Source organism: Phyllostomus discolor, chromosome 3 (assembly GCF_004126475.2).
Source record: "Phyllostomus discolor isolate MPI-MPIP mPhyDis1 chromosome 3, mPhyDis1.pri.v3, whole genome shotgun sequence".
Taxonomy (NCBI): Eukaryota; Metazoa; Chordata; class Mammalia; order Chiroptera; family Phyllostomidae; genus Phyllostomus; species Phyllostomus discolor.
This window is the reverse complement of record NC_040905.2, coordinates 205,716,073-205,743,967: the sequence shown is the minus strand read 5'-3', so window position 1 is coordinate 205,743,967 and position 27,895 is coordinate 205,716,073. Positions and strand designations below refer to the sequence as shown.

The 27,895-nt window shown below is 42.3% G+C and overlaps 1 protein-coding gene across 8 annotated transcripts in view; it reads left to right on the top strand.

The window, feature by feature from the left end:
* DENND1A (DENN domain containing 1A) overlaps positions 1-27,895 on the top strand; it is a 490,983-nt gene that overhangs the window by 276,114 nt on the left and 186,974 nt on the right. For all 8 annotated transcript variants that reach the window (XM_036022196.1, XM_028530073.2, XM_036022199.1 and 5 more), the window contains one exon: positions 17,954-17,999. In XM_036022196.1, coding sequence (XP_035878089.1) covers positions 17,954-17,999 — 46 coding nt within the window. The remainder of the gene's footprint in view (positions 1-17,953; positions 18,000-27,895) is intronic.

Genomic DNA, 27,895 nt, shown 5'->3' with positions numbered 1-27,895 from the left:
CGAATGCAAGATTGATGGGCTGGGCATAGACAGACCCAGAAGAAGGAGGAGGCCAGGGGAGTGAGGGGGAGAAGAAAGAACAAAATATAAACCCAAGGAAGGCAGAGGGGAGACAGTGAGAAAAGTAGAAAAGGTAAAACAGGGGCGTATGTCTCCCGAGACAGACTCACACAGTGGCACCCAGTCCTCTTGCCACCCAGCCCCTGACATACAGCACCTCACAGGCACATACTCTCACACAGATACAGGTCCCTTGGCCACCACACCCATCTCAGGGGCCCCACACAGAGGGAGACTCATGACCCCCTACACATCTCATGCACACATTTGCTCTAAGGGAAACCTTAGGGTTCTCAGTGGGAGACACTTGCCTGTGTTTCTCAATGTTGTGCTTTAGGTAGGAACACCCAGGGGTTCCTGTGTGCAGGGATTAGTAATAGCACAACTTTCGCTTTCCATTACTTGGAAAGTTTTGATTGCTAAGCTAAGTTAAAACCAACAGTTTACATTCCCAGAACAGTGGGGAGGAAAATGCTGTGTCAGTACCATCAGTGATCACGGCAGCGGCCAGTGGTGAAGGTCCCCGAGGCCCCAGTTACTGGGCCATCTCCTTCGCATCTGCAATCAGAAAGTCTGTAAGGCAGGTATCATTGACTCCATTTCACAGACTGGTAAACCAAGGCCCAAGGGGTTTTAGTAACTTGCCCATAAGTTTTATGTACTGTATGATTCCATTTTTATAAAAATAAAACATATGTGTATATATAACAGAAAAATTAAATGTGTGTACACACCCACCTGCAGAAATCTAGGAAGAAGTGCACCAAAATGTTAACAGTGATTTGTGATGGGAGGAGGGAGAGGAATTCTGTATGATTTTTATTTTATTTTTAATCTTTTCAGCTATTTCAATGAAGAAAGTGCGGTTATTATAATTAAAAAGTTTTACTTTAAAAAAAAATCAGTGTTTTTTCCAGCTGCCATCTCAGGTGGCAATCTTCCTTTCATTTGCTTAGAGGATTTATCAGCTGTTTTTACTCTTTCCTGTAGCAGCTGATCCTCCCATCCTCATTTCAGTTCCCTCTCTAACTCTAGCACTGTCCAGAACTTTGTCACCAACCTGGCGAGTCTGACTTAGAAGGGGAGACTTGTCAAGGAAGCTACTAAGCCCTTGTCACCCCAAACTTCCACTCCAGAAAATCAAAGTTAAGGCTTGTATTCTTCTGAGTCCGAGTGAGTTTTGTGATTATGTTCCATCCTGGAAGTTTCTGTTTGTGTGATAGCGTTTCTCTCCTGGTCTCTTGTTTCCCTGAAAGAACTTTTTGACATTTGAACAGAGGATGATTACAGACCAGTGGGGATTGGTACCTGTTTATTAATCGCAAGATGCAAGAATGATGAAATAAAAGACTCCAAGAGAAAAAAACATCCTCCATTAAGGTTGATTTGATCACCTTCAGCCTGCTACCACTGCTTTGGTCAGAAACTACAAATGCCATGAAATTTGAGTCAATGCTAATAACTTGATTCTATTGTGCTCAGTGACTTTCACCACATTGAGTTTAATCCTTGGTGGTAAGAGCCAGCAGGGATAACTAGCATTTTAAGTAAAGTGCTAGGAGCCTGAAACATGTAAATTTGAAGGAGGTTTGTGCCTCTGCAGATGATTTAAATGTTAAGTACGTCCCCATGCAGGGGATGCACGAAATGGAATCTGAAAACTATTATCTCCTGTAGAAATGAACTCTCAATTTACTCACTGCGCAGGAAGGGCAGATTCTAGTCATTTTCACTGCCAGCAGGTGCCCTTTCTATGCATAATAGACTTCACAAGTGTAATTAACACATGAGGACCACTGCTGCCAGTTTTTCTTCAGGTACATGCTGCTAGGAGTTTTCAGGACAACAGTAAAGTGTAGGCTGTAAGAGCTTTTTACATTGCACTTGAAGATGAGGTGTTCATTGACTTCGGGACAAAGACGTGTTAAATGAGACTGAGCTCAGACCCTAGTATCATAGGTCATGGTCCTTGAGCTCAGAGACCCTAAGAGCTATAATGCAGCCTTTGGTAGAACAGAGGCCAGAAGAGCAAAGCTCTGGGATGCAGTGAATAAATGGAAACGATGATGCTGAAAACCCCGCAATTATGTGGGAGACTCTAATTGCACCTTCACAAATACAACAACCAATTATCTGAGTTAACTTTAATTAGAGCTATAATCACGAATTTTAATTATCCGAATAAATCAGTTTAGCACAAATGGTCTGCCCTAAATATTTCCCAACTTAATTTTTTCAGGCTCCTTCCCGTTTCTGAAGAGGATAATAGAGAAAGCGCCTGGGCTTTGGGTTCAGACAGACCTGTGTTCACATCTCAGTTTCATCTCTCATTAGCTGTGTCGCCATTACAAATTTATTTTACCCCTCTGGTCTGCCATTTCTTTTCCTGTAAAATGGGTTTAACTTGCCTACCTGGAAGGGCGACTTTAGGAATTAGAGATGCTGTTATCAAGTGACAGTTAGTAAGTGGAGGCTGCTCTTACCATGGTTATTATAAACATCGGACACGGATTTGGGTTTCCAGAGGCTTTACCTCACATCACACATTCTTGCTTCTGTAGTCTGTAAGCTCAGGGAAAAACTTTATAATTCATCTTCCCTTTTTACTCCTCAGATTGTTTTTATTTTGTTTTTTTTTTATTTAACTTGAGTTATTGTATGGTTGTTTTCATTTGCAGCTGTGGCATAAGAATGAAAAGAAAAGAAACAAAAGCAGATGGCAGAGAAAACGAAAGGAGTAAGACATTTCCAGCCCTTATGAATATTTAAAAACATGTGCTGCTGGTTCCTTTCTACTTTAGATCTGTGCTTTTCTCTTAACTTTGAAAGTGAAAATGAGAATCTTGCCTACCTTGGCTGATGGCAGCCCTGACCTTGGCCAGTGTTGGCAGAGCCTTCCCATCTCTGGGACAAAAGGACTGACTTGCTGATGAGAATCAGCATTCCCTCTCATTATAATGACCGCCATCTACTGAGTCCAGTGTGTGTCAAGCTCTTTATAAACATTATTGCAAATCTTCAAAATCACACTGCAAGGCAAATTTATTAGCTCTGTTGTGTAGATTAGGGAGGGTATTGATGCTCAGAGAGGTTAGCCACTTACCCACTGTCACACAGCTAAGAAGTGGTAGAGCCTGCTCTTGCAATCCAGTGCCACCTGATATTAAAGCTTTTCTTACTAACACTCCAAGGTGTGAAAGAAGAAGGTATACCCATCACCAAGATTTTATGAAAAAATTCTGCTTCTAGGCTTCTTGATGACTTGCTAATTGTAAACTTAAGTTATCATTGATTAATTATTCATTCATTCAGCAGATATTTATAGAGCACTTACTATGTACGAGGCACTGTGCTAATTAAATGTTGCTAATAAAAGGTCCCAGTAGAAGCCATATGGTATTTCCCATGTAAACTCCTTTTTCTCATTTATTCAGAATCCATCCTAAATAAGGACCACAAGTCAGTTCCCAAATTGAATTGCATATTTGGGTTATTTTGGACACTTGTTAACACACCTTTGTGATAAAATATTTCCATATCAGATCAAGACAAGTAAGTTCATGTGTTCTTTCAAAGACTAGCCAGGACAAGAGCCAAGTTAGTAGCTAACTCCTGGTGCTTGCTGAGGGCACAGTTGAATGGAAAGGTTAAATCAGAGGTGCACAATTAAGGTTTGGATTTTGCATAGCTTTCCTGACATTTTTTTCTGAGTGACTCTGGAAGCCATTCTTTCACTCGGAATGGGCATACTTTGATTCTCTGTGAGAGATACTGGTTGTAGGTTCTTTATCTGTAATGTGTGTGGGTTTCTGAGCCAGTCACTCCATGCTGCTGCATCATGTATTCCATCTGGGGCTCTTAGCAAACAGTCTGAAATGTGCCTAATCTGAGGGTGCACAGTCCACGGGGGTGATAGGACTTCACTAGACACAGCTGTGAAGTGACATCTGGATGAGCAGAGCTGCCTCCATTCTCATCTTTTATCTTCATTGATGCCATGAAATTTTGCAAAGGGAATAAATTGATGCTAAAGTAAGTGGTATTGTTGATATTCTTGGTGGCAGAAATACAAGTCAATGAAATGTGGTAGAAATGAGAAAACCTGGCTTTGGTTCTGGCTTCCCCATATACTAGCTTTGAGGTCACTGAACCTACTTTCTCTTTTGTCAAACTTGAATAGTAATTACTACTGACACAAAACAGGTTCTCCATAAATAGTAGGCACTATTTTTGTTATTAATGACTATATATGACTCCCAAAATCCTGTTGAAATTTACAACACCAAGGCAGGGGAGATTGGATGGAAGTAGATGAGGTAGACAGGTGTGGCTGACATTGTCTTACCTAACTCTGAGCTATGTAAGTTTTGTTAAATATTGAATTCCAACAAGTAAGCAAAAAAAAAAAACACACAACAACAACTGTGTATCATGTCCATTTGGCAGCATTTATGAGTGTCCATGTTCCTAGCATTGGACATAGGAAGGTTGGAGCTTATAGTGGTTCTGGATTTGAGAAAACATTATTTCACAAAAGAACACAAATGTCCAGGCAAGAATGGGAGAACAGAGATTTTTTTTTAAAGCTAAGAAGCAGCAAGGGATCAAGACGGGCCTACTGCTCAGGAGGGAGCCGTCACAACAAGGAGCTCGTGCAGGAGAGGCAGGAGATGGGGAGGACCTGGGTTTCTGCTTCAGGCAGAAGAAGGAAAATGGTGTGTGGTGGGCCTGTTGCTTAGGAAGTGCACAAACATTGTGTGTTGGGTGGACAAAAGGAAACTGTAGATTTCTAGGTGAATTCCCAACTAAGATTTGGCTGACTTTGACCCTGAGGTTGGAACAAAAAGGCTGAGTAGTAGAAAAGAGTTCTAGGTCCAAATGCCAGCTCTGGCCCTATTGAATGTATGTCTTGGGGTGAGCCACATAATCTCTCTGAGTCTCAGTCTCCTCACCCACAAGAATACAGCTAACAGCACGGACGTCCATAAAGAGCCCGGCATCAAATAGGAGCTAAAAAGAAGTTGTTAGATGACGACAGTCACTGAGCCCTTCCTACAGCGGAGCCCAAAACTGAAAATGCCCGGAGCCTTTGCAGAAATTAGCAGGAAGCTTTGGACAGTTTCTGAGTAAACTATCTTTCTGGTGGAAAAATGGGAGAGAAAAGAGACTGGGCCCCTTGCATTTTCTGTACTAGAGATTCTATAGGAATCTATATCTAGCTATATTATAATTCCGTAGGAAAACTGTCTTTTCAAGGTCTCCATTTGATTTTTTAGATGGAAATGTAGTTCATATACCATAAAATACACCCTTTTAAAAGTGTACAGTGCAGTGGTGTTTAGTATATTCACAAGGTTTTACAACCATCACCAATATCTAGTTCCAGATGCATTAGATTTTTAATGCATTCTTTAATTGTTGTTAGGATGGTAATTCATCCTTATTATTTTAAAAAGCACATTTTTTAACCTTCCAAAAGTATATAAAGCAAAATTGACTGTTTTATAAAAACAAATAGACTGTGTAGATGGTTGGCATCAGACCCCTTTGCCTGGTCCCTCCAAAGTGTACCTGACTCAGTAGATGCTAGTATAACAGACAGCTCTCCTCCAGCCTCGGCAGCAATATTCCCACACAGGTGCTGAGACCTGCAGGGTGTCTCTTTACCACAGGAATGACCCTTCTCTGGTTGGGGAAGGTGGTTGTTGCTCGCCCAACCTGACTGCAGCCTACCCACCCCACCCAGTGGCCCTCCACCTCCTCAGTAGTTACATTTGAGCGCCTGGACTTGCCCACCAATCCCACCCTCCCAGGCCCCTTCCTGCTGCCTGATGTGGCGCAGGGCAACGGCCTGCCTCTCTGGCCCGGTTTCTAAGTAGCCTCTGTGGGACAGAGCTGGCTCTGATATCTGCTTATATGATCAAGCCTGGACCTGGTTTTCCTTCTCTTGGGACACATTCCTCACTTCTCCCTGACCCGGAGCCTCTCTTGAACCCAACGCTTAGAAAACTGAAGCTTTTAAGGCACAGTGTGGTGGTCTGTGCAACAGACATTCTAGGTATGCTCTCGGTCACCAGTAGAGCAAGATCCGTAGACCGTGCAATGCCACTCTCACAGAAGCTGCAGCAGTGGAGGAAGGCACCTTGTGTCAGGCAGGGCTTCTGTGACGTGTCCTTGCCTCTCTGAGTTGGGGAACCAGGGAAAACATATGAAGCATGAGCACAGTGCTGGGCTCAGAGTCATCTCTCACCTGTGGGTTTGTCTTCCCCTTAAACACTGGAAAGACTTCAAGGCTAGACTAAGAAGGAAATTGGTTACTTTGCATCTTGGCATGTGACATATCTTAATGCTGGAACACAAAAAAGATAAAATCTTTTTCTCCTGTTACCAGTTGCATTTTTACCTTTTACATTTTTTTGTTTTGTTACTTTCTCTTGATTGTTTTTCCATAGAGCTCTTTTCTCTCCTCATTTCTTTTGTACCTCATTCATCCCTGCATTTGTACGAGAGTCTGTACAAGAGTCTCGTAAGCTGCTGGTGGCTGACAACCTGAGACTTCCCCTTTGCAGCTGGCTCTAGCTCTTATGGTTCTCATTGAACTCTCTGGGGCCATCAGAGCCCCGTCTCCTGACCTTTGCTCTGTGATTAACTTATCCTGCTGCAGTGGTCTTAGCGACTGAGCCCTTCCTGATGTTTTCCAAGCCCGTCTCCTTCCGGTAGACCAAGGAGGCACAGAAGGGCAGACTGCCGCAGGCTTTGATGTTGACCTTATACGTTTTCTTCCAGGCATTATTTTTGTAACTCAAGTGTTCATTCAGTTGAGTTTAGTGCCTTGGAGCTCTAGAAGGCATCTCTCCCAACCCCCAGAGTTACTATTCCACAAAGCCATAGTGCCACACTCAAAGGGCATTTTCCTCCCTCTTCCCCTTCACCCAGCGGCTCCAGTGGTATACACCTGTCTCAAATTAGCAAACCATCTCCACTGCCCAGCTCCACACACACTGAGCTCCTCTACTGTGGTGAGCCCTGTGGTTTGGCCGCCAAAATTGCAGGTGGAAACTAGGTAGTCTCTGCCCCGTCTCCCAACCTAGAATCGCTCCTGTCCTCTCATGGATCCTCATCCTCTGTTGTTGATCATGAATCAGGGAGGGCTGGTTGGAAACCAGGCAAAAAGTTAAACAGCTTTTCCTCAAAGAAAACTTAATTAACTCATGCCATTTGCACCTCTTCTACTTTTCACGCAGTATTTTCTGCCTCTCCCTAGCTGTGACCTTTGTCAAGTTGCTTCACCTCTTTGAGCCAAAGGTTCCTCTGTAAATTACGGAGATGAGGCTTTCAAGATTGCTGCAAGGATGAAATGAGGGGATGACAGTACCCTGTAAGTGTCCCAGCACCAGCTTACCCACATACAGAAATACATTTGTTTAATGTTGGTTGTTAACCATAAACTCCAGATAGGCAAGGAACAGAACTCTTCTCTAGCCTCAGCCCATTGTGGTACCTGATACATAATAATGTTTGTTGACTGGCTGACCAACACATAATAAATACATTATGTGATATTTAATTTTCTCTCTCCCCTCCCCATTGCTTTTTAAAAACTCAAGCACCTGAATGGCCATTTTTCTCTGTGAACACCATGAATACATTATGATTCTGTTTCCCTCTTAGGCTTGGCAGCTGGAGGGCTTAGAGACAAATTTGTGGGCACCCCAGCAGGTGTGCAGAACCTCACAGCATACAAGTGCAGCACTAAACTCACCCCAGCTTGCATTTTTCTTTGTTCACTGAATTGAGAGAGAGACAAACATTGATCAGGTGCCTCCTGTATACACCCTGACTGGAGATCAAACCCTCAATTTTTTGGTGTATGGGTGCTGCTCCAATCAGCTGAGCCCACCCCGCCAGGGCACCTTGTCCCCATTTCTTTCCCTACTTCAACTGGTATTGAACAGATTCATAACAACTGCCTTAAATCCTGTTTAGAACAAAAAAGAGTATCAATTAATTCATTGATGGTAGTAAGGCAAATATAATTTTCTTCTGGCTATGAAGTGTCCACTTGCTATTTTATTTTTCAGCTATAAATATCAAATAACAATTTTTATTTTTTCTTAAAAATGGAAAAGCAGTTTTCATTTATGAGCCAGTATCATTATTCATAACCAAAGAATTGTAAGGAGTGAGTTTTTTCTACTTAATTAGAATCTTTTTTAAAAATCATATTTTACTGATTATGCTATTACAGTTGTCCCCATTTTCCCCCCTTTGTCCCCCTGCACCCAGCTCCCCCCACTCCCTCAGGCAATGCCCACACCATTGTTCATATCCATGGGTCATGCATGTAAGTTCTTTGGCTACTCCATTTCCTATACTGTACTTTACATTCCCATGGCTATTTTGTAACTACCCATTTGCACTTCTTAATCCCTTCACCTCTTCATCCATTCCCCTACACCCCCTCCCATCTGGCACCCATCAAAACACTCTCTGTATGGTGATTTTGTCTCTGTTCTTGTTTGCTTAGTTTGTTTTTTACATTGAATTGTTGATAGTATATATTTGTCACCATTTTATTGTTCGTAGTTTTGATGATCTTTTTCTTAAATAAGTCCCTTTAACATTTCATATAATAGTTTGGTGACAATGAACTCATTTAGTTTTTTCCTGTCTGGGAAGCTGTTTATCTGCCCTTCGATTCTAAATGGTATCTTTGCTGGGTAGAGCAATCTTGGCTATAGATCCCCACTTTTCATGACTTTGAACATTTCTTGCCAGTCCCTCCTAGACTGCAAAGTTTTTTTTTTGAGAAATCACTGACAGTGTTATGGGAACTCCCCTGTAGGTAACTAATTGCTTTTCTCTTGCTGCTTTTGAGATTCTCTCTTTATCTTTAACCTTTGGCATTTTCATTATGATGTCTCTTGAAGTGGGCCTATTTGCATCCATCTTGTTTGGGACTTTTTGTGTTTCTTGGACCTGTATGTTTATTTCCTTCACCAAATTAGGGAGGTTTTCTTTCATTATTTTTTTTCAAATATATTTTCAATTTGTTGCTCTTTCTCTTCTCCTTCTGGCACCCCTATGATGTGGATGTTGGACCTCTTGAAGTTATCCTGGAGGCTGCTTACATTATCCTCATTTTTGGGGTTCTTTTTTCTTTTTGTTGTTCTGATTGGTTGCTTTTGCTACCTTATGTTCCAAATCATTGATTTGATTCTTGTCTTCATCCAGTCTTCTGTTGATTCCCTGTAAATTGCTCTTTATTTCAATTAGTGTATCCTTTGTTTCCGACTGGATCTTTTTATGCTGCTGAGGTCTTCACTAAGTTCCTTGAGCATACTTATAACCGGTGTTTTGAACTCTGCCTCTGAGAGATTCTTTATTTCCCTTTTGTTGAGCTCTTTTTTTGGAGTTTTGATCTGTTCTTTCATTTGGGCCATGTTTCTTCATCTTCTCATTTTGGCATCCTCCCTGTGTTTGTTTCTATGTATTAAGTAGAGCTGCTATGACGCCCTGTCTTGGTAGTGTGGCCTAATGTAGTAGGTGTCCTGTAGGGTCCAGTGGCACAGCCTCCCTGTCACCCAAGCTGGGTCCTTGAGGTGCATCCTTTGTGTGGGCTGAGTACAGCCTCCTCTTTAGTGGAGCCTTGATTGCTGTTGGCAGGACAATCGAGGGATTTACCCAGGCCAGTCAGCTGCAAGGTCTGGCTGTGACTACTGGCCACTGACCTTCACCCTCTGTGGAGGATCATCTGTGCAGGGGCAGGTTCATAGTGCTCTGATGGGGTCTGTATTTGTCTACTGCATGCACAGGCTCTGGGGTTTCCTGGGTGGTCAGGCCAAGGCTAGCCCCTACCTGTATTCTGCCCAGGACCACCCTACCTGAGCTATAAAGCAATCTGAGATGGCCACTACTTGTGCTGGGCTTGGAGATTCTTAGACAAAGCTAAGCTGTGAGTCTTAGCTGGCTGTTGCTAGTGACAGATCTGGAGCCACTTATTAAGAGGTGGGGGCAGGGTGGGGAGCTAGGGCTCACTGAGGCTGGCTGTTGCTTGTTTGAGAGGATTTAGGAAGTTGCGAAATATGAGCCAAGACCAGCTATTTACATGGAGAAGTCACTGTTAATAGTTTGGGTGTGTCAGTGAACTGGGTGGGATAGAATCTCAGGGGATCCCTAGGACAGGGCATACAGTGTGAGCCAGGTTGATAGAGTCTCAGATATGACACTCACCTGCCAGATCTTTGGTTCTTTTGGGCAGGGGGGAAGGAGGGCTGAGAAAAGGGGCAGTGGGCTCTGCCTGCTTTTCTGTCTGGGAGAAATTGTCCCCAGCTCTTGTCTTGCTGCCAGACACTTCAGTTCCTCTCTGTAGACCACTGGTGCCTTTCAAGCTGCTACCCCAGTGCTGGAGCTCAGAGGGAGTGAATCTGAGTAGGTCAGTGTGTGGGTTCTTTAAGAGGAACTGCTTGGGATTCCAGAAGTTTCTTCTGCTGACTCAGTCACCACTGGTTTTTGTAGCCAGAAGTTATGGGGACTTGTCTTCCTGACACTGTCTCTCTGGGCTGGGGGCTAGTGTGGAGCTGGGACTCCTTGCTCCCCAAATCTCTCTCCTGAATTTTATCCACCACACGTGGGTTTGGGACCAGCCCATTTCATATCTCTGGCCTCCTACCAGTCTGGATGAATGTGGTTTATTTAATTCCGTAGTTGTCAGACTCCCATTCAACTCAATTTCTGATGGTTCTGGGTGATGGTTGTTCTATATTTTAGTTGTAATTTTGATGTAGTTGTGCAAGGAGGTGTTTACCTATGCTGCCATCTTGACCAGGAGTCCTCCATTTTTTAATATAATATAATGGTTAAGAAAAGGTAGTATTTATTTAGCAAGAATAGCATAAGAGACACTGAAGTAGAAGGATTTGGGCTGAAATTGCCATTAACCTCACTGTAAGTTTCCCAGAACCCCTTTTTTTTAATCTAGAAAATTAAAGGTTCACATTGATTTGTTTGAGGATTAAGTGAGATAAATTAGCTAAAGCCTCCTGCACAGCCCTTGGTGTCTGGTGCGCACTCGGTACATAGCAGCCCTGCTGTGTGTATTCTTCCTGATGTACACATGGGACCAGTGTAGACTCCAGGAAACAGGAACCAGTTCAATTTCTTGTACCTGATAATCTAGAACAGTCACACAAATTAGCATGTGACTTATGCCAAATGGACAACCCAGACAAAAGCTTGTAAAAGAGAGGTGTTAGCAACTACTAAGGTTCTCTGAGCAGTAATACCTGAAGGAGCAGCATGGGCTTAGCAGGACTTAAGGGAAGAAGGGGACTGAGGCCCACAAAGAGCCCAAGGCAGGTTTGGAAGAAGTGGTGCCTGTGGTGAGGAGGGTGTTCAGACAGGTTTGTGGAGGGGCCAAGGACTAGCACAGCTGCTGGCCATGGCCAGCCCTGGGGGAGCACATTCGAGAAACCTCCGAACTTCCTTCCACTCCCCCTTCCCAGCCAGGCAAGTGCTGGTCTGGAAAGTAAGCTTTATCTTAGCAAAACAGACTTGGGTTCTAGTCCCAGTTTTGCCTTTTACCAGCTGTGTGAACTGAATGAGTTGTTTAGCTTCTGAACCTTCACTTCTTCATCTACAAGGTGATGGTAGTAATAATACCTACCTCACACTGTCATTGTGAGAATCCAGTGAGAAAACGCCAGTCTAGCCCTCAGTGCAGCAAATGATGGCTGCTCTTAGTGGCTTCCTGTGCAACACTGGCCATTATATTGGCCTGTAGATAATCTATTGGGTCACTTTCAGTAAGTCCCAAGCTATGATTATTCATGTCCTTCAACAAGATGTGTGGTCTTTGTTGTTGTTCTTACTCCCATTCTTTTGTCCTTGAACCTCTCTAACAATGCTAGGCCTCATTATTTCAGAACAGAATTTAAAATTCTAGAACAAGCTCTGTTTATGCTTTTGTGTCTTTTTCAAAAAAGAAAAAAGAAAAGCTCAAACAAGTAAGACCTGTTCCAGAGTTTTCCTTTCCTTGAGCAATGGGGACTTGAGGAAAGACTTGTGAGGTTATTTGGGTAAGAAGGTGGTGTGCCTCTGAATTGAGGTGGGAACTGTGATGTGTACATTGTAATGCTAACTATGCATTCATATGGAGGGGGAGGAAAAGAAAAACAGATCTTCCAAATACCTGGGCAGCTCTAAACAGGTTCCTTACTGAGGTATGAGAGGTGTTGCTCACCTCCGGGTCAGGGCCCTCCTACCTCTACCCAATATTCCCCTGCCTTCCTTGTCTCAGGAAGCTGTATTTTTTTTTATCCTCACCTGAAGACTTTTTTTTTTCCATTGCTTTTTAGAGAGAGAGGAAGGGAGAGAGAAAAACATCAGCATGAGAGAGAAATATTAATTGGTTGCCTCCCTTATGTGCTCAGACCAGCAATTGTATGCACCTGGACCAGCGATTGAACTTACAACCTAGGTGTGTTCCCTGAACTGGAATTGAACCCGAAACCTTTTGGTTATGGGGTGAGGCTCCAACCAACTGAGCCACACCAGGCGGGACTCAGGAAGCTGTATTTTATGTATTTGAGCAGCTAGTATTTTTTTTTTATTTCACCCAATTATCTTCCAGTTTGTTGCTGCTGACCTCAAGGGAAAATAATTAAGAGGGCTCAAGTTATCTGGGGGAAAGGAATTAAACTATGAAAGTACAGTAAAAAGGAATGGGGACTACTGGGCCCATTAATAAGTCTGCAGCATCCATATTCATGGCTGGTCATTGCTAGGAATGAGCTCATGCTATAGGACTTACCTGGAAGAGAAGTGGTGTACATCCCAGGCCTAGAGTTCATAAGAGGATTGGGTGAATGGACCCCGTAGTGTACCAGTACTCCCTCCTTTCCTTTGGCTAAAATATTGAGTATGCATCATGGGGCACCATGGACACAGCGTGTGCTTTCAGTCTAACAGCCCTGAGTTTGAATATGACCATACTATGTACTGGCTGTGTGACCTTGGGGAAGTTACTTTACCTTTCTGAGCCTGTTTCTCATTCTGAAAATGTGGGAAATAATGCTACATTACAGAATTGCCTTGAGTAATGCATTGAAGTGGTTGGATTATAGTAGATCAATAAATATTAGTTCCTTTTCCCCTTAAGAGAATTCAAATTGAACATACCTTTCAGGTTAAGGTCATTTTATTGTCACTGCCTTGACACCAGCAACAGAATTGCTTTCCTTTGCAGGGCAGAAGGGAGCAAGAATAGCTTTTATTCTTCCAGCATGTAGTTGATGAAGTCAGTGCAATAGTTCTCAGGGAACAAAGGCCTAGTACAGATATGCTCTGTTCTGCTACCCAGAGATGTACAACAGTATCCCACAATCACTACTAACCATAGGGCGGTTGTGACACAACTGTCAAGACCTGCCTATGCTTGGACTTGGTCATAGCTGTTAATAGCATCACCATGTTAATTTAATGATGTGCGTTGTTGGTTCTGCACACATTGTCTAATTGCTGTTTAAAATGTCTGCAAAATTGCACCCAGATTCTGCATTGAAATGTAAAGTCACTGTAAATGCTGAAAGATACCAGAGCAGAGAACCATGGTGTATTTTTTGCTGCTAGTGAAACAGATATTTGCATTCATGTTTTCTTGAAAAGCAGCAAGCAAGTTCTCTCTGGGACCCAATTAAGGAAGATAGTTTCTAGAGGATGAAGTTTTATTATGTTTTGTGACTGAGATAACCTTGGAAAAACATGGACATTGATGACTGTGCATCAGAAAATGATTCAAATGAATCAGACTCTGAATGGGAAGAGTGTTTTTAGGAATAGCCTAACCAATTCACTTTTTTATATTTTCCTTTTAATGTATGTCCAAGAGTGGTAAGTGCTTTTTAATAGTTGTCATTCTATATGATAAGAAAGTAACAAATCATAGTTTATGTGGTAGTTTTTGCCTTCTTGGTATACATAAAATCAAGAGTAAAGGTTGCCCTCTGAAGAAAGTGACAAGCAACCCTACTGAAGTCAGTAAGTAGACGGGTGGCAGAAGAGTGTGCTTGGAGTGAAAAGCCCACGTGTGGAGAGGATGCAGGTCTAGCACCCTACGTTGATCGTGGAGTCTTGGCCATCCTCACCAAGGTTTGCCGCGTGTCCATCAGAACCAGGGCAGGAACAGGAAACCAATCTTCGGGCAGTAAGAGATGAGCCCAGAGGTGCCAGCCATGCCGGGGCTCAAAGAGAACCCATCTGGACATGGCGACAGTCCCTTACTGTGCCTGCGCTGCTCCTGTGCCAGGTGCTTCATCGGTTAGCTCTAATCCCTGCAACGGTCCTGAAAGATGTCCCTTGGGGCAGCTCCTGCTGCTCTAGAAACCACTTTGCCAAGATATAACAAAAAATGTAACAGTCTTGCCCTTTGATTTACTAATACCATATTTGGAAATTCATGCACATGAAGTTGTTTGTTTTCACAAACAGTGGAAAGAATGGATGCAACTAAATGAACACGATTCTAAGAATCGTGTTCAGTAAATCATGGTACATCCATACTTTGTGGAATATTACACAGTTTTTAAAATAATCACAAAATTGTAGTAAACATATGAGAAATATCACTGAAGCCAAGGAGAAAACAGTAAAATATATGCACCCTATAACTTCAAAGATATAAAATGTTTGTTAAAAACAGACAGTAACCAGAGGGGATGTAGGAAGGGATAATGGGGGGAAAGGAGGAGGGTTGTCAAGGAACACGTATGAAGGCCCCATGGACAGAGCCAAAGGAGGGTAGGGTCGAGGGTGGGAGGTGGGGATGGCTGGGGTGGGGGGGAGTAGTGGGGGGAGATGGAGACAACTGTATTTCAACAACAATAAAAAAACTTTTTATAATAAAGAGTATTATTAAGAGGAAAAAAAATGTTAATGTCAGCCAATATTGGAGGAGAACAATACAAAAATAAAAGTAGTTGGATTAAGATGACATGATCATGGGTGAGTGATTTCTTTTCCCCAGAAAATTTTCTCTTTACAATAAAAAGCCATAGAAAATAGGTTTTGAAAGAAAATGAGGTGGTAGCAGTAATGACTAGTGAGGTATTGTATAATGAGAATAGAAATTATTTTCAGAACACACCTAGAATTACCCAGTTACATATTTGCTACATTGAGATGTTAAGGAAATTCCGGGTTTCTTTTTCCCGCCCTTCTTCCCACTTGGAATTTGTAATTAGTGTATATATAGAGCAAAAATGCAGTAGATTCAGGGAAGTGTTTGAGGCTTTGTAAGCAAATAACAGTGTAAAAGGTATTTGTCTAAATTTGCATTCGTATAAAACATGGAGCTGCTGTGATTTCAGAATAAATGTGTTTTAAATATTTTCTAAATACAGAGCTGTAGCAGCCCTAACAATACTTGGCTAGAAACTACATCTCTATGATAGGCCATAATTACTCTTTGGAAAATTATTGGGCTTCAGAAAAGGCTTACCTAATGATGCTGAAGAGTGAGCGCCACTTTGTCCCTTCTTACGGTCCTTTCTGTAAGACTCCTCTTCCTCTCAGGATGTCCCTTTTACTGCAGGACAAAAGGGCATGGCATTAAAACCTCATATTTAAAATTCTAGGGAATATTTCTTTTTCAGATGAGGGCCTGTGTTTGTATTGAATTATACAGGGGCTTTGCAGTAGGTATTTTCTCACAATTGTTGAAATGCCTTTTTCTGTGCGTTCTTTTTTTTTTTAATTTCAGTTCTGAAATGCTAATTAAAACTCAGGGTCATTGGTCAATTGCATGATTGAACGTAGGGACTGGAAAAGTTGATAAGATTTGGTTAAATATTACGGATTTGAGTTTTTCTCCCTCCTATGTGTTAAGCTGTGCTTCTTGACACATTCGTAAGTGTCCATTTTTTTTTTTTTTTGGATTTCTGCACTCTTCCTGCTTCCTTTCATTATATTAGGCAAGGTTCCACTAGATGAGACATTTGTAGTCTTAAGACTTCCTGCCAGGGTTCAGACTTTGTATTTTTGACATTGAAGCTGTCGTTTTCCTGAAGCTACTTAATTAGAAACACATTCATTTCAGTGTACACTGGAAAAAACTTGGGTAGCAGAGCCAGGCACACTGGGAAGTTTGAGCATTTGTGTAGCTGGCAGCTAAACTAATGGTTTACAGTTTAAGTGAAAAAAAAAATATCGTAGGGCATTTCCTTGCCCCTGGAAGCGAAGAGAAGCTGAATGTGCACAGCAGATACCTTTTTTTTAAAAGAGAGAAGAAGAAAGAAAAAAGACAACTCCACTTTCACTGCAGTTGTGTGTGTAGTTCTTTCTTTGGCTATTGTCAAATACAAAAGTCTTCTAGAAGAATAGTTCCCAAACTGTGCTGCTAATATTCAAGTCTGTTTTACAGGATCCCAAGATATGTTACTGCTGAGATCTGTAGTAAGGAGGACATTTTATATTCTGGGGAATGGTTTTTGCTTGAAGAATTTTATTTGTCGAATGGTAATGAGGGAATTGTGCCTTTTCTTATTTTTAAATGTTTGAGCAATTTTAAAATGCACATCTAATATTTAAAACCTTCATTGCCTACCCATTGCTTTCAGGATAAAAGCCTAAAATCCTTTGTATTAAATTGAAAGCACACCTCTCCGTTCTCATTTCTTCCCACTCCTCATTTCCCCAGCCTGGTTTCCAGGAAAGCCATCCTGTAAGTTTACTCCCAGCTGCCCCAGAGAAAAGGAACCTGGTCACCTCAGTCTGAGCCAGGTGTCTTTCCTGTAGGCTCACTAAACACCCTTTTGCACCTTTTGAGGGATGTATCACACACCGGAAGTTCGTACAGAAAAGTTGCCAATCGTTCCCTCCCTCCCTACTCCTTGACCTTAATCTCCTATCTCCAAGGAAAAGGTTGTGTACGAGGAGGGCCTGGGATTTTAGGTTCAGTATTACGAAGTCTGTGTGGCACAGAGGAAGAAACTTTGAAGTCACGTTCTAGGTTTGTCATTTACTTTGTTCTGTAGCATTAGATACGTGATTTAAGCTCTCTGGGCCTATGTCCTCTGTATAATGGGGATAATACCTCCCTTGTATGGTAGTTGTGTGGATTAGGAAAGATGAGTTTGAACTTCCTCATATAATACGTAGCACACTTATCATTGGTAAGTAACATCATAGATGATAATGTGTGTGTGCACGCGGGCACACAGAAGTCAGTCAATCCATAATGCCCAACTTTTCAAACCTTTGGAGTTGGGTTCTCATCTCCTGCTCAGTCACCAGCTTAGGAAACCATTACCCTGCAAATGAAATAATTGGAAAGGGCTTTGTGAATTGTGGTGGCATCAGATGGCACGTGTGCTGTAGCTCTCCATGAGCTTTGTTGGATCAGAGAGGACCGTGAGGTCACATCTCTCAATGGCAGAGGAAAGAGCAAATAAAAAATTCTCTATTCAACCTTGTCAACTGCTTTTTCTGTTGTAATTGTGGCAATAAGAGTTCCCATTTGTACCAGGATCTGCACTACTCACTCAATGTATGCTTTCTTTCACTCTGATAGCAGCCCACCAGTTCTCTTCCAAGATCCCATTTTAAAGATAAGGCAGCTGAGGCCATGCGGTTGCCTAGCTGCGATTTAGGGGCTAACGCCAGTGTCGGTTGTCTTCCCACCACCCGTGCGGCTCCCAGTGCCGCCTGCAGTTTGAAATTCTTCTGACGTTTCTAGGCTTGGGAACAAAATGTCACATTAGGATTTTTGTTGTGAAAGGAAATGTAACTGTGCATACGTTTATTAAAACAGTTTTTCTCCAAATAGTGAACCATCTGTAATTTTCTGTCAGAAGCAACAGACATTAAAGTGGCTATGTGTCTCTGTTTCTCTTCACAGTGCTCCCATGCCCTACCTCATAGGAATCCATTTGAGTTTAATGGAGGTAAGTCGGCTCCTTTCCTCCCCAGATGTCTCTACTTGCTGTGTTGTTTTGCTGGGTAGCAGTGGAAAAGACGCGGTCTGTGGGCTCACAGCTCTCCACGTGGGAGCGCACTCCCTCCCCCCACCCCAGGTGCACAGAGCTGGGCGCTCAGCTTGACCCTTGCCCCGGGGCCCTTGGTTCCAGTGCTTTTCCTCTTCGCCTGGAGACTGTCAGTTCTCATGGGCGAGGGAATGAAGTTCAAAGAGGTGGGAGCAAAAAGGTCCTCAAGGATTTGAACAAGGAAGGGAAATGATTTGCTTTTTAAAATGTTTTTCTCAACCACTAGAACGATATTTCACGTTTTATTATAGAAAATGTGGTATAAAAAGTATATAAAAGTATAAAGAGGAAAATTATCTGCAATACCATTCTAAATTCAGCCATTTAGGATTTTATTATTTTCCTCTTAGTCTTTGTTTTATGAATATATGTTTCGTATAAATGTACATAATTGATGGGTGTTTTATATATAATTTTATGTTTTTATATGTCATTTAATATTATGGTATGGGTATTTCTACATGTTTTTATTTGTTCTCAGTAAGAACAATTTTTAGTTTGCTACCTGTTATTCCACAGTTTGGATATATCACAACTTAACCATTTTTTTATTATTGTAGGACACTTAGGTTGTTTATAATTTTTCACTAATATAAATAGCACTTCAGTGATCATCTTTATGCATAAGGTTTTATCTGCATTTTGACTTAGTTCCTTAGCTAAAATCCCTAATGTAGAAATGCTTGGTCAAAACTATGAATCTGATGCCAGATTGCTTTCTGCGTGGCTGTACCAATTAGATAGCAATTCTTTTACAGGATTTATTTGTGCTTTTGTAAGTGCCACTGGTTTGTAGATCTGAACCCTAAGCTTTTCCCTCCTCAGGAGAGAGCTTAAATTTGTACCAGAGCAAAGTGGGGTGGGAGTTGGGGGGCTCGCCTGCTCTGCACAGGAGCTAAGCTCTCAGAGGGAAAATCTAAAGCCATATCCGTCTGTGATGATGCTTTGCATGTCTTAAAGGAAGTGCTACTTCTCTTCTTCTGTTCCCCTCATTTCACGTCGACGAGGACCACCTGCTTCTTCGCTAACTGTTGCACACTGTGCTATTGTGCTTACGAAAATGAAACAAGTTGGTTATCGAAAAACCTGTTTGTTTGACATTGAGAATCTTGATCAAAATAGACCACAGAAATCTGCTCAAATTTCTAATTTGACAGGACGGCCATGTGGCTCCTGCATTCTGTTAACAGTTCCTCCTTGTCATCACCCAGCCCTGAGCACATACAGCACACAGTTTGTGGACTGTCTCGGCTGGTGTATTCAGATCAGATTGAAGAGATTTCTTCTGTGTTTTACCTTTGTTTGTCAAGTTTGGGGGTGTATCCAAAGCTCCCGTGTGAAAAATTTAAATTGAACACTTTCTAATAGGCCTTTGGTTTTGGTGCCAATTGTTACAGAGTTTGAAACACTAATCCAAAGACCATTTGGTCTATTGGAGTCCACAGCTCCTTTCTGTCTCTCCTCCTGCCCACCAGCCTGCTCTAGCAAGGCTTTTTCTGTTCCTTTTCACGTCCCTTTACCTTCAGCATTGTCCAAGTTTCTTGTCTTGCCCTGTTTTTCTTCTGTGCGTGCCCTCGAGTCATCTTGCCAAAGGCTTTTTATTTCAGCTACCAAGGTAATGCCAGTCACTTTCAGCTATGCTTCTAACAGGAGCATGCCTCTCTCTGAGCGCAGGTCCACGCGTGTCAAGTGCCAGTTCTGCTTCACCTACCTGTACCATAGATGTCTCAAACTCAGTGTTCCCCGAACACATGGGCACACCAAGCTACTTCGCGGTCCTTCCAGTGTTCCCAGTCCCTGTGAATGGCACCACTGCCTGAGTCCCAGTGTCACCAGAGTGGAACACACTGAGCATCGCTGAGTGCCCCTCTTCCTTGTTCTTTCTTTCTAAACAGTCACCAAGTCTCTGATATGTCTCTCGCCCTGTTTTTCCTTACTGCCTTCATTAACATTTTCTTCACTTTTCTTGGATTCTTCTAAAGCCTTATTCATTTGTTTGCTAAGCAAAATGAAGGCCTCTTATGTTCCACACATTTTGCTAGGTCCTGGAGGTCTGAAGGTGAAAATAAAATTCAGTTCATAGTCTCAGCATTTAGTGGGTTGACTGCCACTGGGTCACTCTGCCTTTAGTGGCCTGCCTTCCAGTTTCCTTCTGCGCTGCCCCTGAGTTCTCAGTCTCTTCACTGCTGTCAAGCCTTTGTCTTCTCACCGTTCCTTGTTAGCTGGTGTGCTCATGGATCCCTGCCCCTGCTGCCATCCCCACACCTCTGCATGGCTAAGCCCTGCCCTTCTCTAGCTCTTTTAAGAAATCCTCTTATTTTTTAATCAGCTTTCACTGTACCTCTTGCTCTGGGTGATAGTTGTTTGCTTCTCTTCACCATCCCTGGGAGCATGGGTTCTTTGGGAACGAGGACCATGCTTCATTTGCCATGGTATCCTCAGCACCTAGCAGGACCCAAGCAGGTACTTTTTGTAAAGAAGGGTTGAGGGAGTACTTGGGAAGCTGGAATCCAGAGCACATTCAGAGTCCTCCAGCAGGCACCACTGTTGCCCGAGATCCCAGCATTGTAAAGATGAACAGAGCAAATTTTTTACTTTTATATGATTATAAGTAATTTAAAACAAGGCCTTTTGTTAGTAAAGCAAGCAATGCAAAATACACACAAATCTTCAAGCTAAAACTTGAGTCAGTTTTGCACTTAAGTGAATGGGTGTAGTTCAACTCTGCTCAGCCTTTGAAAGGCTCTAAGCAAGAAGATTCAAGAAGAACTGACGAAGATAAATCTTATCCCTGTCAATTAGCCAAAGTAGGAGAGGAGTACGCCATGCTGGACTCCTATGTTGTCAGCACTAAAAGAAAAAGAAAAATAATCACCCCACACTTGAAGCCTGCTAAGACACTTTCTGAACAAAGTAGCATTTCCTGGGTGTGTTAGGCAGCCATGAACTAGCAATCTTGGGATTTAGTCTTCTGATCTCCTCCTATGGATTTCAACTCAGACTTGGAGTGCTCTGGTTGTGCCTTTTGATTGGGTTTATGTGGTTCTGTTATACCCATCAGATGAGAGGGATGCTTCCCGTGAGATTTCTTCCAGGAGCTGTGGGCTGTGGTACTAAAGGAGGGGCTCGTACCTGGGGCCAAAGGAGAGAGTTCTTTGGAGAAGGAGCTCAGGAAGGCCCGTCTCTTCCCGCATACTAGTTTTCTTACTGGCAATTCAGCAAAAGGCTTATTTTTGACTGTCTTGTTATTTTTTCTTGAAAGCTATAGGCACCTTATTATGCCTTTGCATATGTGCCAGAATTTTTTAAACTTCAAATGAATGTGGCAGATGTTCATAAAAGTTTAGAAAAAGCTACCATAGGAAGACTTTTTAACCATTTTTATGACACTCAAATTTGTTGCACAAAAAGAAATATAAGTTATACCCTAGCGTTCTCATTTGAAAAAAGGTTATTTTGGGGGAAGACCTAATTCTAGTCTTTGTGCTTTTACAGGGTGCCCTTGCTATTTGTTAAATGGTAACCTAGTCACCTTAGAGTCTGCCTTCCTTTTAAAGCAGCGATTTTCAACCTTTTCCACATCACAGCACACATAAGCTAATTACTAAACTTCTGGGGCACACCAAAAAATTTTGCCAATCTGACAAAAAATATAATTTTTACTCATTCACACCAGAAGGCTATTGTTGTGTTGGCTGTTGTCATTTTTTAATTTGACAATCTGAGGGAAAAGACAGCAGCACCCTATTTAGTCAGATATTGCATGTTTTTAAAATTCTTGCAGCACATCCGTGTGCCGTGGCACACCTGTTGAAAATCACTTTTCTAAAGTGACACATATATAGGTCATCATCATTCTTATCCCCCCTTCTGCCTTTTTATATCATTCTCTTATTTAAGCAAATGTTACTTCGAGTCTAGTGGTAGGTTAGCAGGACAGCCAAGGTTTTGGCTTTGACCTAGTTTCTTCTTGGAGAAGATGATCATGTTAGCTGACAGCTAGGAAATACCAAAACATGGCCAGATTGCACAGTGACTGTTTCCTTCCATTCTCTCAGCCTCGGTTTAGCTCAGGAGATGTTTCTGTAGCCCCTCTTCTGTGCCACGTCTGGTAGCAAGTACCAGGTCATGTCTTGTAGCTGGTGCTTCCCCTTTTTGATAAATGAAAACCTTCCTTTGTAAGCTTCACAAACATTGCTTGGTGTACAGGCCTCAGAGTGACATCAGGGTATTTTATATCATTCCTGGTGGCGGAATGGTCAGGAAAGAGGAAAGAAAGGTGGTAGCAATGGCATAGTTCCAGATAGGGGCTCAAGTTAGCCTGAAAATGAAGCACCCCCTAGACAAGAGAGGCAGTGAAGGGAATAGGTCAACAGGTGGGCTGGGGATCACTTACTGCTGTGTGACCTTAGGCGAGGTAATCAACCTCTGAGCTTCTCTCTCACCTGTAAAATGAGGGCAATGGCTATACCTCCCCTAGAGGGTTGTTGGAGGATCCAGGGAGATAGGATTATTGGGTGTCTAGCAGAGTGGCACCTAAAGAATTCAACAAAGACCAACAAGCATTGCTGTTTTTATTTTGTCACTGGCCTTAAAGCTATTTACATAGTTAAGTTGATGGCTATAAAATTGTGTTTCAGGGATGTTTGGGTTCCAAGGATCATCATCGTCATTCTCATTTCCTAGGGAAAAAGAGTTTGAACAAAATTATTTGGTGCCTGCCCTATTTTCTCCAGGTTTGCAGTACCAGAGGCATTCATTGTACCAGGGATGGGAGTGGCGCTTTTGTAGAATTTGATAAATGCACTAACAGTCCTCTGCTTGACCACTGCCCTTCTGGGGTAACGTAAGCCATGATACTTTTGTCTTTGTGTGTTAGTTTCTTCATCCGTAGTAGCGGTTGGTATCTATCCTAGGATTGTGGTAAGGATTACGTACGTGAGTCCTGTGTATGTCCAGCATGTGCGGCCTGTGGTGGATGTGCAGTGAACCTCCCCTTCAACAGTAATGACGGCCGGCGCTCCTTCTGGGTAGCAGCGACAGCCCCGTGCCAGAGGCCTATGCAGAATGATGAATGCGACGTAATCCCACCTTTGCGGAGTTTTGTTTTGAGCAGATGTAGACAAGCAGAAAGTAATTGTAGTGAATTTGGGATGCCATAAGCTCTGGGAGGGGAGACACCGAACCTAGCCTTCAGGGCTGTGCTTGTCAGAGGAAGGGAATGCCTACACTGACACCTAACAGATAAATAAGAATTCATCCAGGGGAATAGGTAATGGCATCTACAAAGACCTGAAGCGTTGCCCATGGAGTTTCCCAGGAAGTGTGAGAAGTTCAGTGCCTGATAGGAAGCTAAGGCTGAAGCGAGAGAGGAGAGCTCAGGCAGGCAGGCAAGGGCCAGCCATCCAGGGCCTTGTAAGCCGCGTTAAAGAGTCTGAACTTTATAGGGCAACAGAGAGCCATTGAAGAGTGTAAATAGGGGAGGGACATGGTCAGGCCTTCTCCTTCTGGGCCATTAGAAACACAGTCCTTCCATATAAAATGCTTGGAAACTGCTTAACCATGTTAATAAAGTAAATTGATATTTGTAAAGATCAAGGTAATTCTTAAGTAAATTACACACCACGACCATGTATATAAAATTCAGATGTGTTAGCGTCCCAAACCCAAGCTTCCAAATGGTTCCCTTGCTACCTAGCCGTGGCAGAAGTGTTGTAGTGATGACTTTCTTCGAGGTTTTAAGCACCACTTTTACTAGATTCTGACTTTTCCTCTCTGTTTCCAACTACTTTTTATGAATTAGATAGTGTTTCCACAGCCTAGTTTGTGGGTATAAATTTAGGTAATATACTAAGTGATAGTTCCAGGCAGTAGGAACAGGGGGAGTGAGACCCAGGTACCATGTCCGCAGGAGCTCACTACCTCTCCCCTCCGTTGCAATTTCAGGAGGCGTGGGACGGGTGCACGAAGACACAGGCCAAGCTCACAGTAGTCCTCTCCCTTCTCACCATTCTGCATCTGGGGGGGCTTAGCTGGGGCTCCTAGAAGCCAGTTTTGCAGGTACACCAAGCGCTTGCAGCAGCGCAGAGCCTCCACCCCGGGGATGGCATCCAGGTGCCAAGGCAGAGTTCCTCTTGGTCTTTTTGATCCTTATTTTTCCCCCAGCATAGAAAGTCTTTAATCCTTTGTTCATTTGGGGGATATTTATTTTTAAACAGTTTCATAGTGAGTGAAGACGAGTGTTTCTAAACAGTTTCATAGTGAAGAAGAGTGTTTCTTGTTTGCCATTGTACCATTTTGCTTCTTTGCGGGACTCCACAGGTAGACAGTAGTTAGCTGTAGTGCACACTTGTTAATGCTGTGATTGATGCAGAACTCTGAGCCCTATTTATATTCCGTTATCAGTGGTGACTTGCTTATGGGTCTTCCCAAGAATTGAGAAATTGCATGTGAGAGCTATTTTCTAGCTCTAAGTAATTATATTCCTGCTTTATAAGAAGGTGACACATGCATGAAAAATTCCACCTGGTAGTTTCCATCATCGGTTCATGGGGAGAGCTTTAGCAAGAAAGGGAGGGGGCTGAAGGAAACCAACATCTTCTGAGTCCCCCCCTCAACACCAAACACTGTGCTGGACGCTTTACTTCTTTTCGCTTGTGAGCGTTTCTCAGAATCTCTCTTCATAGTATGCGATAGCTGTATTTGCAAGTGGAGGAAGCTGAGGCTCAGAGAGGTAATATAATTTGCACTCAGTCCCTCAGCCCCCAGAGCCCCTGCCCTGTGCACCCACCCTCCCGTCAGGCTGTGTGGATTTGCCCTCCCTGCCCCAGTCCTAGGTAGAGAGCCCCCACCTTTGGCCTTTGCCTGAGCCTTTCCTTCTCAGGATGGCCTCTGGCGGGGAAGGGGGAGCTCTAGTCTGGTAGCCTCCTGTTCCCCCAGAGAAAAGCTCTGAGTATACTTGTGACTCGAGCTGGGTTCCTTAGCCTTCCCACGGCTCCATTCTCTCATCAGTAAAATTAAAATTACATTATCATGTGAAACCATCACATGTGAGTCTCTGTCTCATCCAGAGCATTCAGATGGTCCTGGATTTCACCTGATGGATTTCCCCTGGGAGCTCCTTCCTCTTTGCATCTGCATTTAAAATGAGTGTGATTCTTAAATATCACTTACCCTAATGTTGGAATTAGTTAATATAAAACAATTTAAAGCTGTAGTAGTAATTTATGTCATCAAAGGGAACAAGTACTTCTTGCTGATTGAAGTATCTCTTGCAGTCAGTACATTTTCAGTCTAATTTGTTGTGACCGAAATGTTCTCTTGTGAGATGAGATAAGCCTGTTATATTTTAGAAAAAAAACTGAGTAATTTTTGAGGGAGAATCCCAGTAGAAAATATGAAACCATCATTGATGCTTTTGTTTTCCAATTTTCCCATCATCACCTAGCCAGTCATTATACGTAGGTTCCATTTAGCAATGTTAAAACTCACTTCAAAGAAAACATCAAGTTTACACATTTTTATTAAGAGAAGCTTGAACTAATCAAATTCCTGTCAGATTAAGGAGTAGCATGCCAGAATCTATGTAGCAGAATGGAAAGAGCTCTTGGGCTCTACGTTATGTGGACCTGATTCAAATTCTGTGCCCACCACTACTAGGTGACTCAAAACACACACCTTTGTTCAGAGGAGAGATCAGTTTAGCAGGGAGATAAAGGTGTGGTTACTGCCACACAGTTTGACCACTTTGTACAGAATTACTATTATGTTATCCTCTTTAGAGATGCCTATCAGGAATACTTATTAATAATACCAACCATTGAATGAAGGTCTACCAATATACCTTGCACCGGAGCCTGTGATTTCTAAGTGTCACCACTTTGAGGGCCTGCACGTTTTGCAGATGGGATGTTAAGGTGCCTCTTTGAGCCTCAGACTCCTCTCTGATAAAATGGGTAGATTCTTCACTTCATAAGCGATTTAGTGAGGAGTTAATGAGGAAATTTAGTGTCTACCATGTGTCAGGTACCCCAAAATGGAAGTTCCTACAGTAGTTCCCCCCCTTATCTGCATGGGATACATTCCCAGACCACCAGTGGATACCTGAAACCATGGATAGTCCTAAACCCTATACGTAGGTTTACAGTTGTTTATATGGAAAAATAATATAATAATTAGTAAAGAATGATACAAGAATAAACTCTGTTTTGCATATGCACAACTATAAACCTAGTTTTGCCCCACTCATATATACTATGTTCTTTCCTACACAAACATACCTATGATGAAGTTTAATTTATAAATTAAGCACAGTAAGAGATTAATAATAACTAATACAAAATAAAATAATTATAACTATACTGTAATACAAGTTATGTGAATGTGATCTCTTTCTTTCTCTCAAAATATCCAGAATTTTTCACAAGATTCTTGGACCATGACTGACCACAGGTAGCTGAAGCTGTGGAAAGCAGGGAGGACTACTATGTGCATGTATCTATATTATATGGATGTAGAACTGATCGTTTTTCTTTAAAACAAGCTAAAAGACATCTGCTTAGGATTGGCTCTGCCCTCTTTTTCGGCCTCTTTTTGTATTTTTTTAATGAGTGACTTTTTATAAATTGACATTAGCTTAAAGGCACTTTTAACTGAGCATAGCCACATAGGACTAGTGACTTCTTTTCATAAACTCCTTGCAAGTGATTAGGGGCGGGGCTTGTGTGAGCTCAGAAACCAGCAGCGTGATGATTGAAGAGCGGTACCCTTGGCCTAGTCAAATCCCACTTGGAATCTGGGCACATGTGGTTTTGTTTAACACCATGCTCAGTAGACTCATGGTACGAGTTTGTGACCATCAGGCATTTGTTGTTGATATGTGAGGTCACCACAGTAGGGGTGTTTGTCAACCAAATTAAACTTCCTCTTAATGACCTAAAATAATTGATTCAGAAGGCCTTTAAATGAGCCACGGCAATGTGTAAGCAAGCTGAAAACCAGCATTTTCTGCACAGATTATCGCATGGGTCTTGCATTATTGTTTTGGGTCTTTTTGTTTGATTTTTGTTTGCTTTTGTTGGGAAAAATGGGGATGGACCATGGGCTTTGGTGACAGGCAGTGAGCCTGAGTTTGAATCCCAGCTTCATCATTTGTCTATGTGCAACTTTGGAAAGTCACTGAGCTTGTGTGTGTGTGTGCCTTAACATTCCTATCTGCAGAGTGGGGACAGGTGCCTTAGAGTGATGACAGTTCAAAACAATAGGGCTGAAGTTCCATGAACATTAGTAGGCTGTCACTTAACAGTAGATATTATTATTAATAAAGTATTTCCAATAGTTAATCTTTGAAGAAGCTAGCTTAATAATAATTTTACACAAAGAAGTCAAACTCTGTGTAGTAACCATACCTTTTTCTCCTACAAAACTGATTTCTCCATAAACTGCTGTCTGTACTAAACTTAAACCTCCTTGGAGAAACATGTGACTAAAACTGAAGTCTATAAACCTTTCCTTACCTATTGTTCCCTTCTCAGCTGATTTCAAAATGAATTTAAAGTTGAATATTTAAGATATATGCCACTTAGGCTACCAAAGAAGTGGTTTTTTTTTTTCTTTGCCCATTGAATTCAGACATTAATGACCAGGGAGAGAGAGGGGCACCATATTGTATTTGTTTGCAATCAAAGGCACTGGCTCAGGGTTTTTCCTACGTATGATGAACAGAGACACTAAAGTTCTCTTTTGTGGTTGGAAGTTATCAACATTCCACAGGTTTATGTGTCCTGCCTAAAATTTTT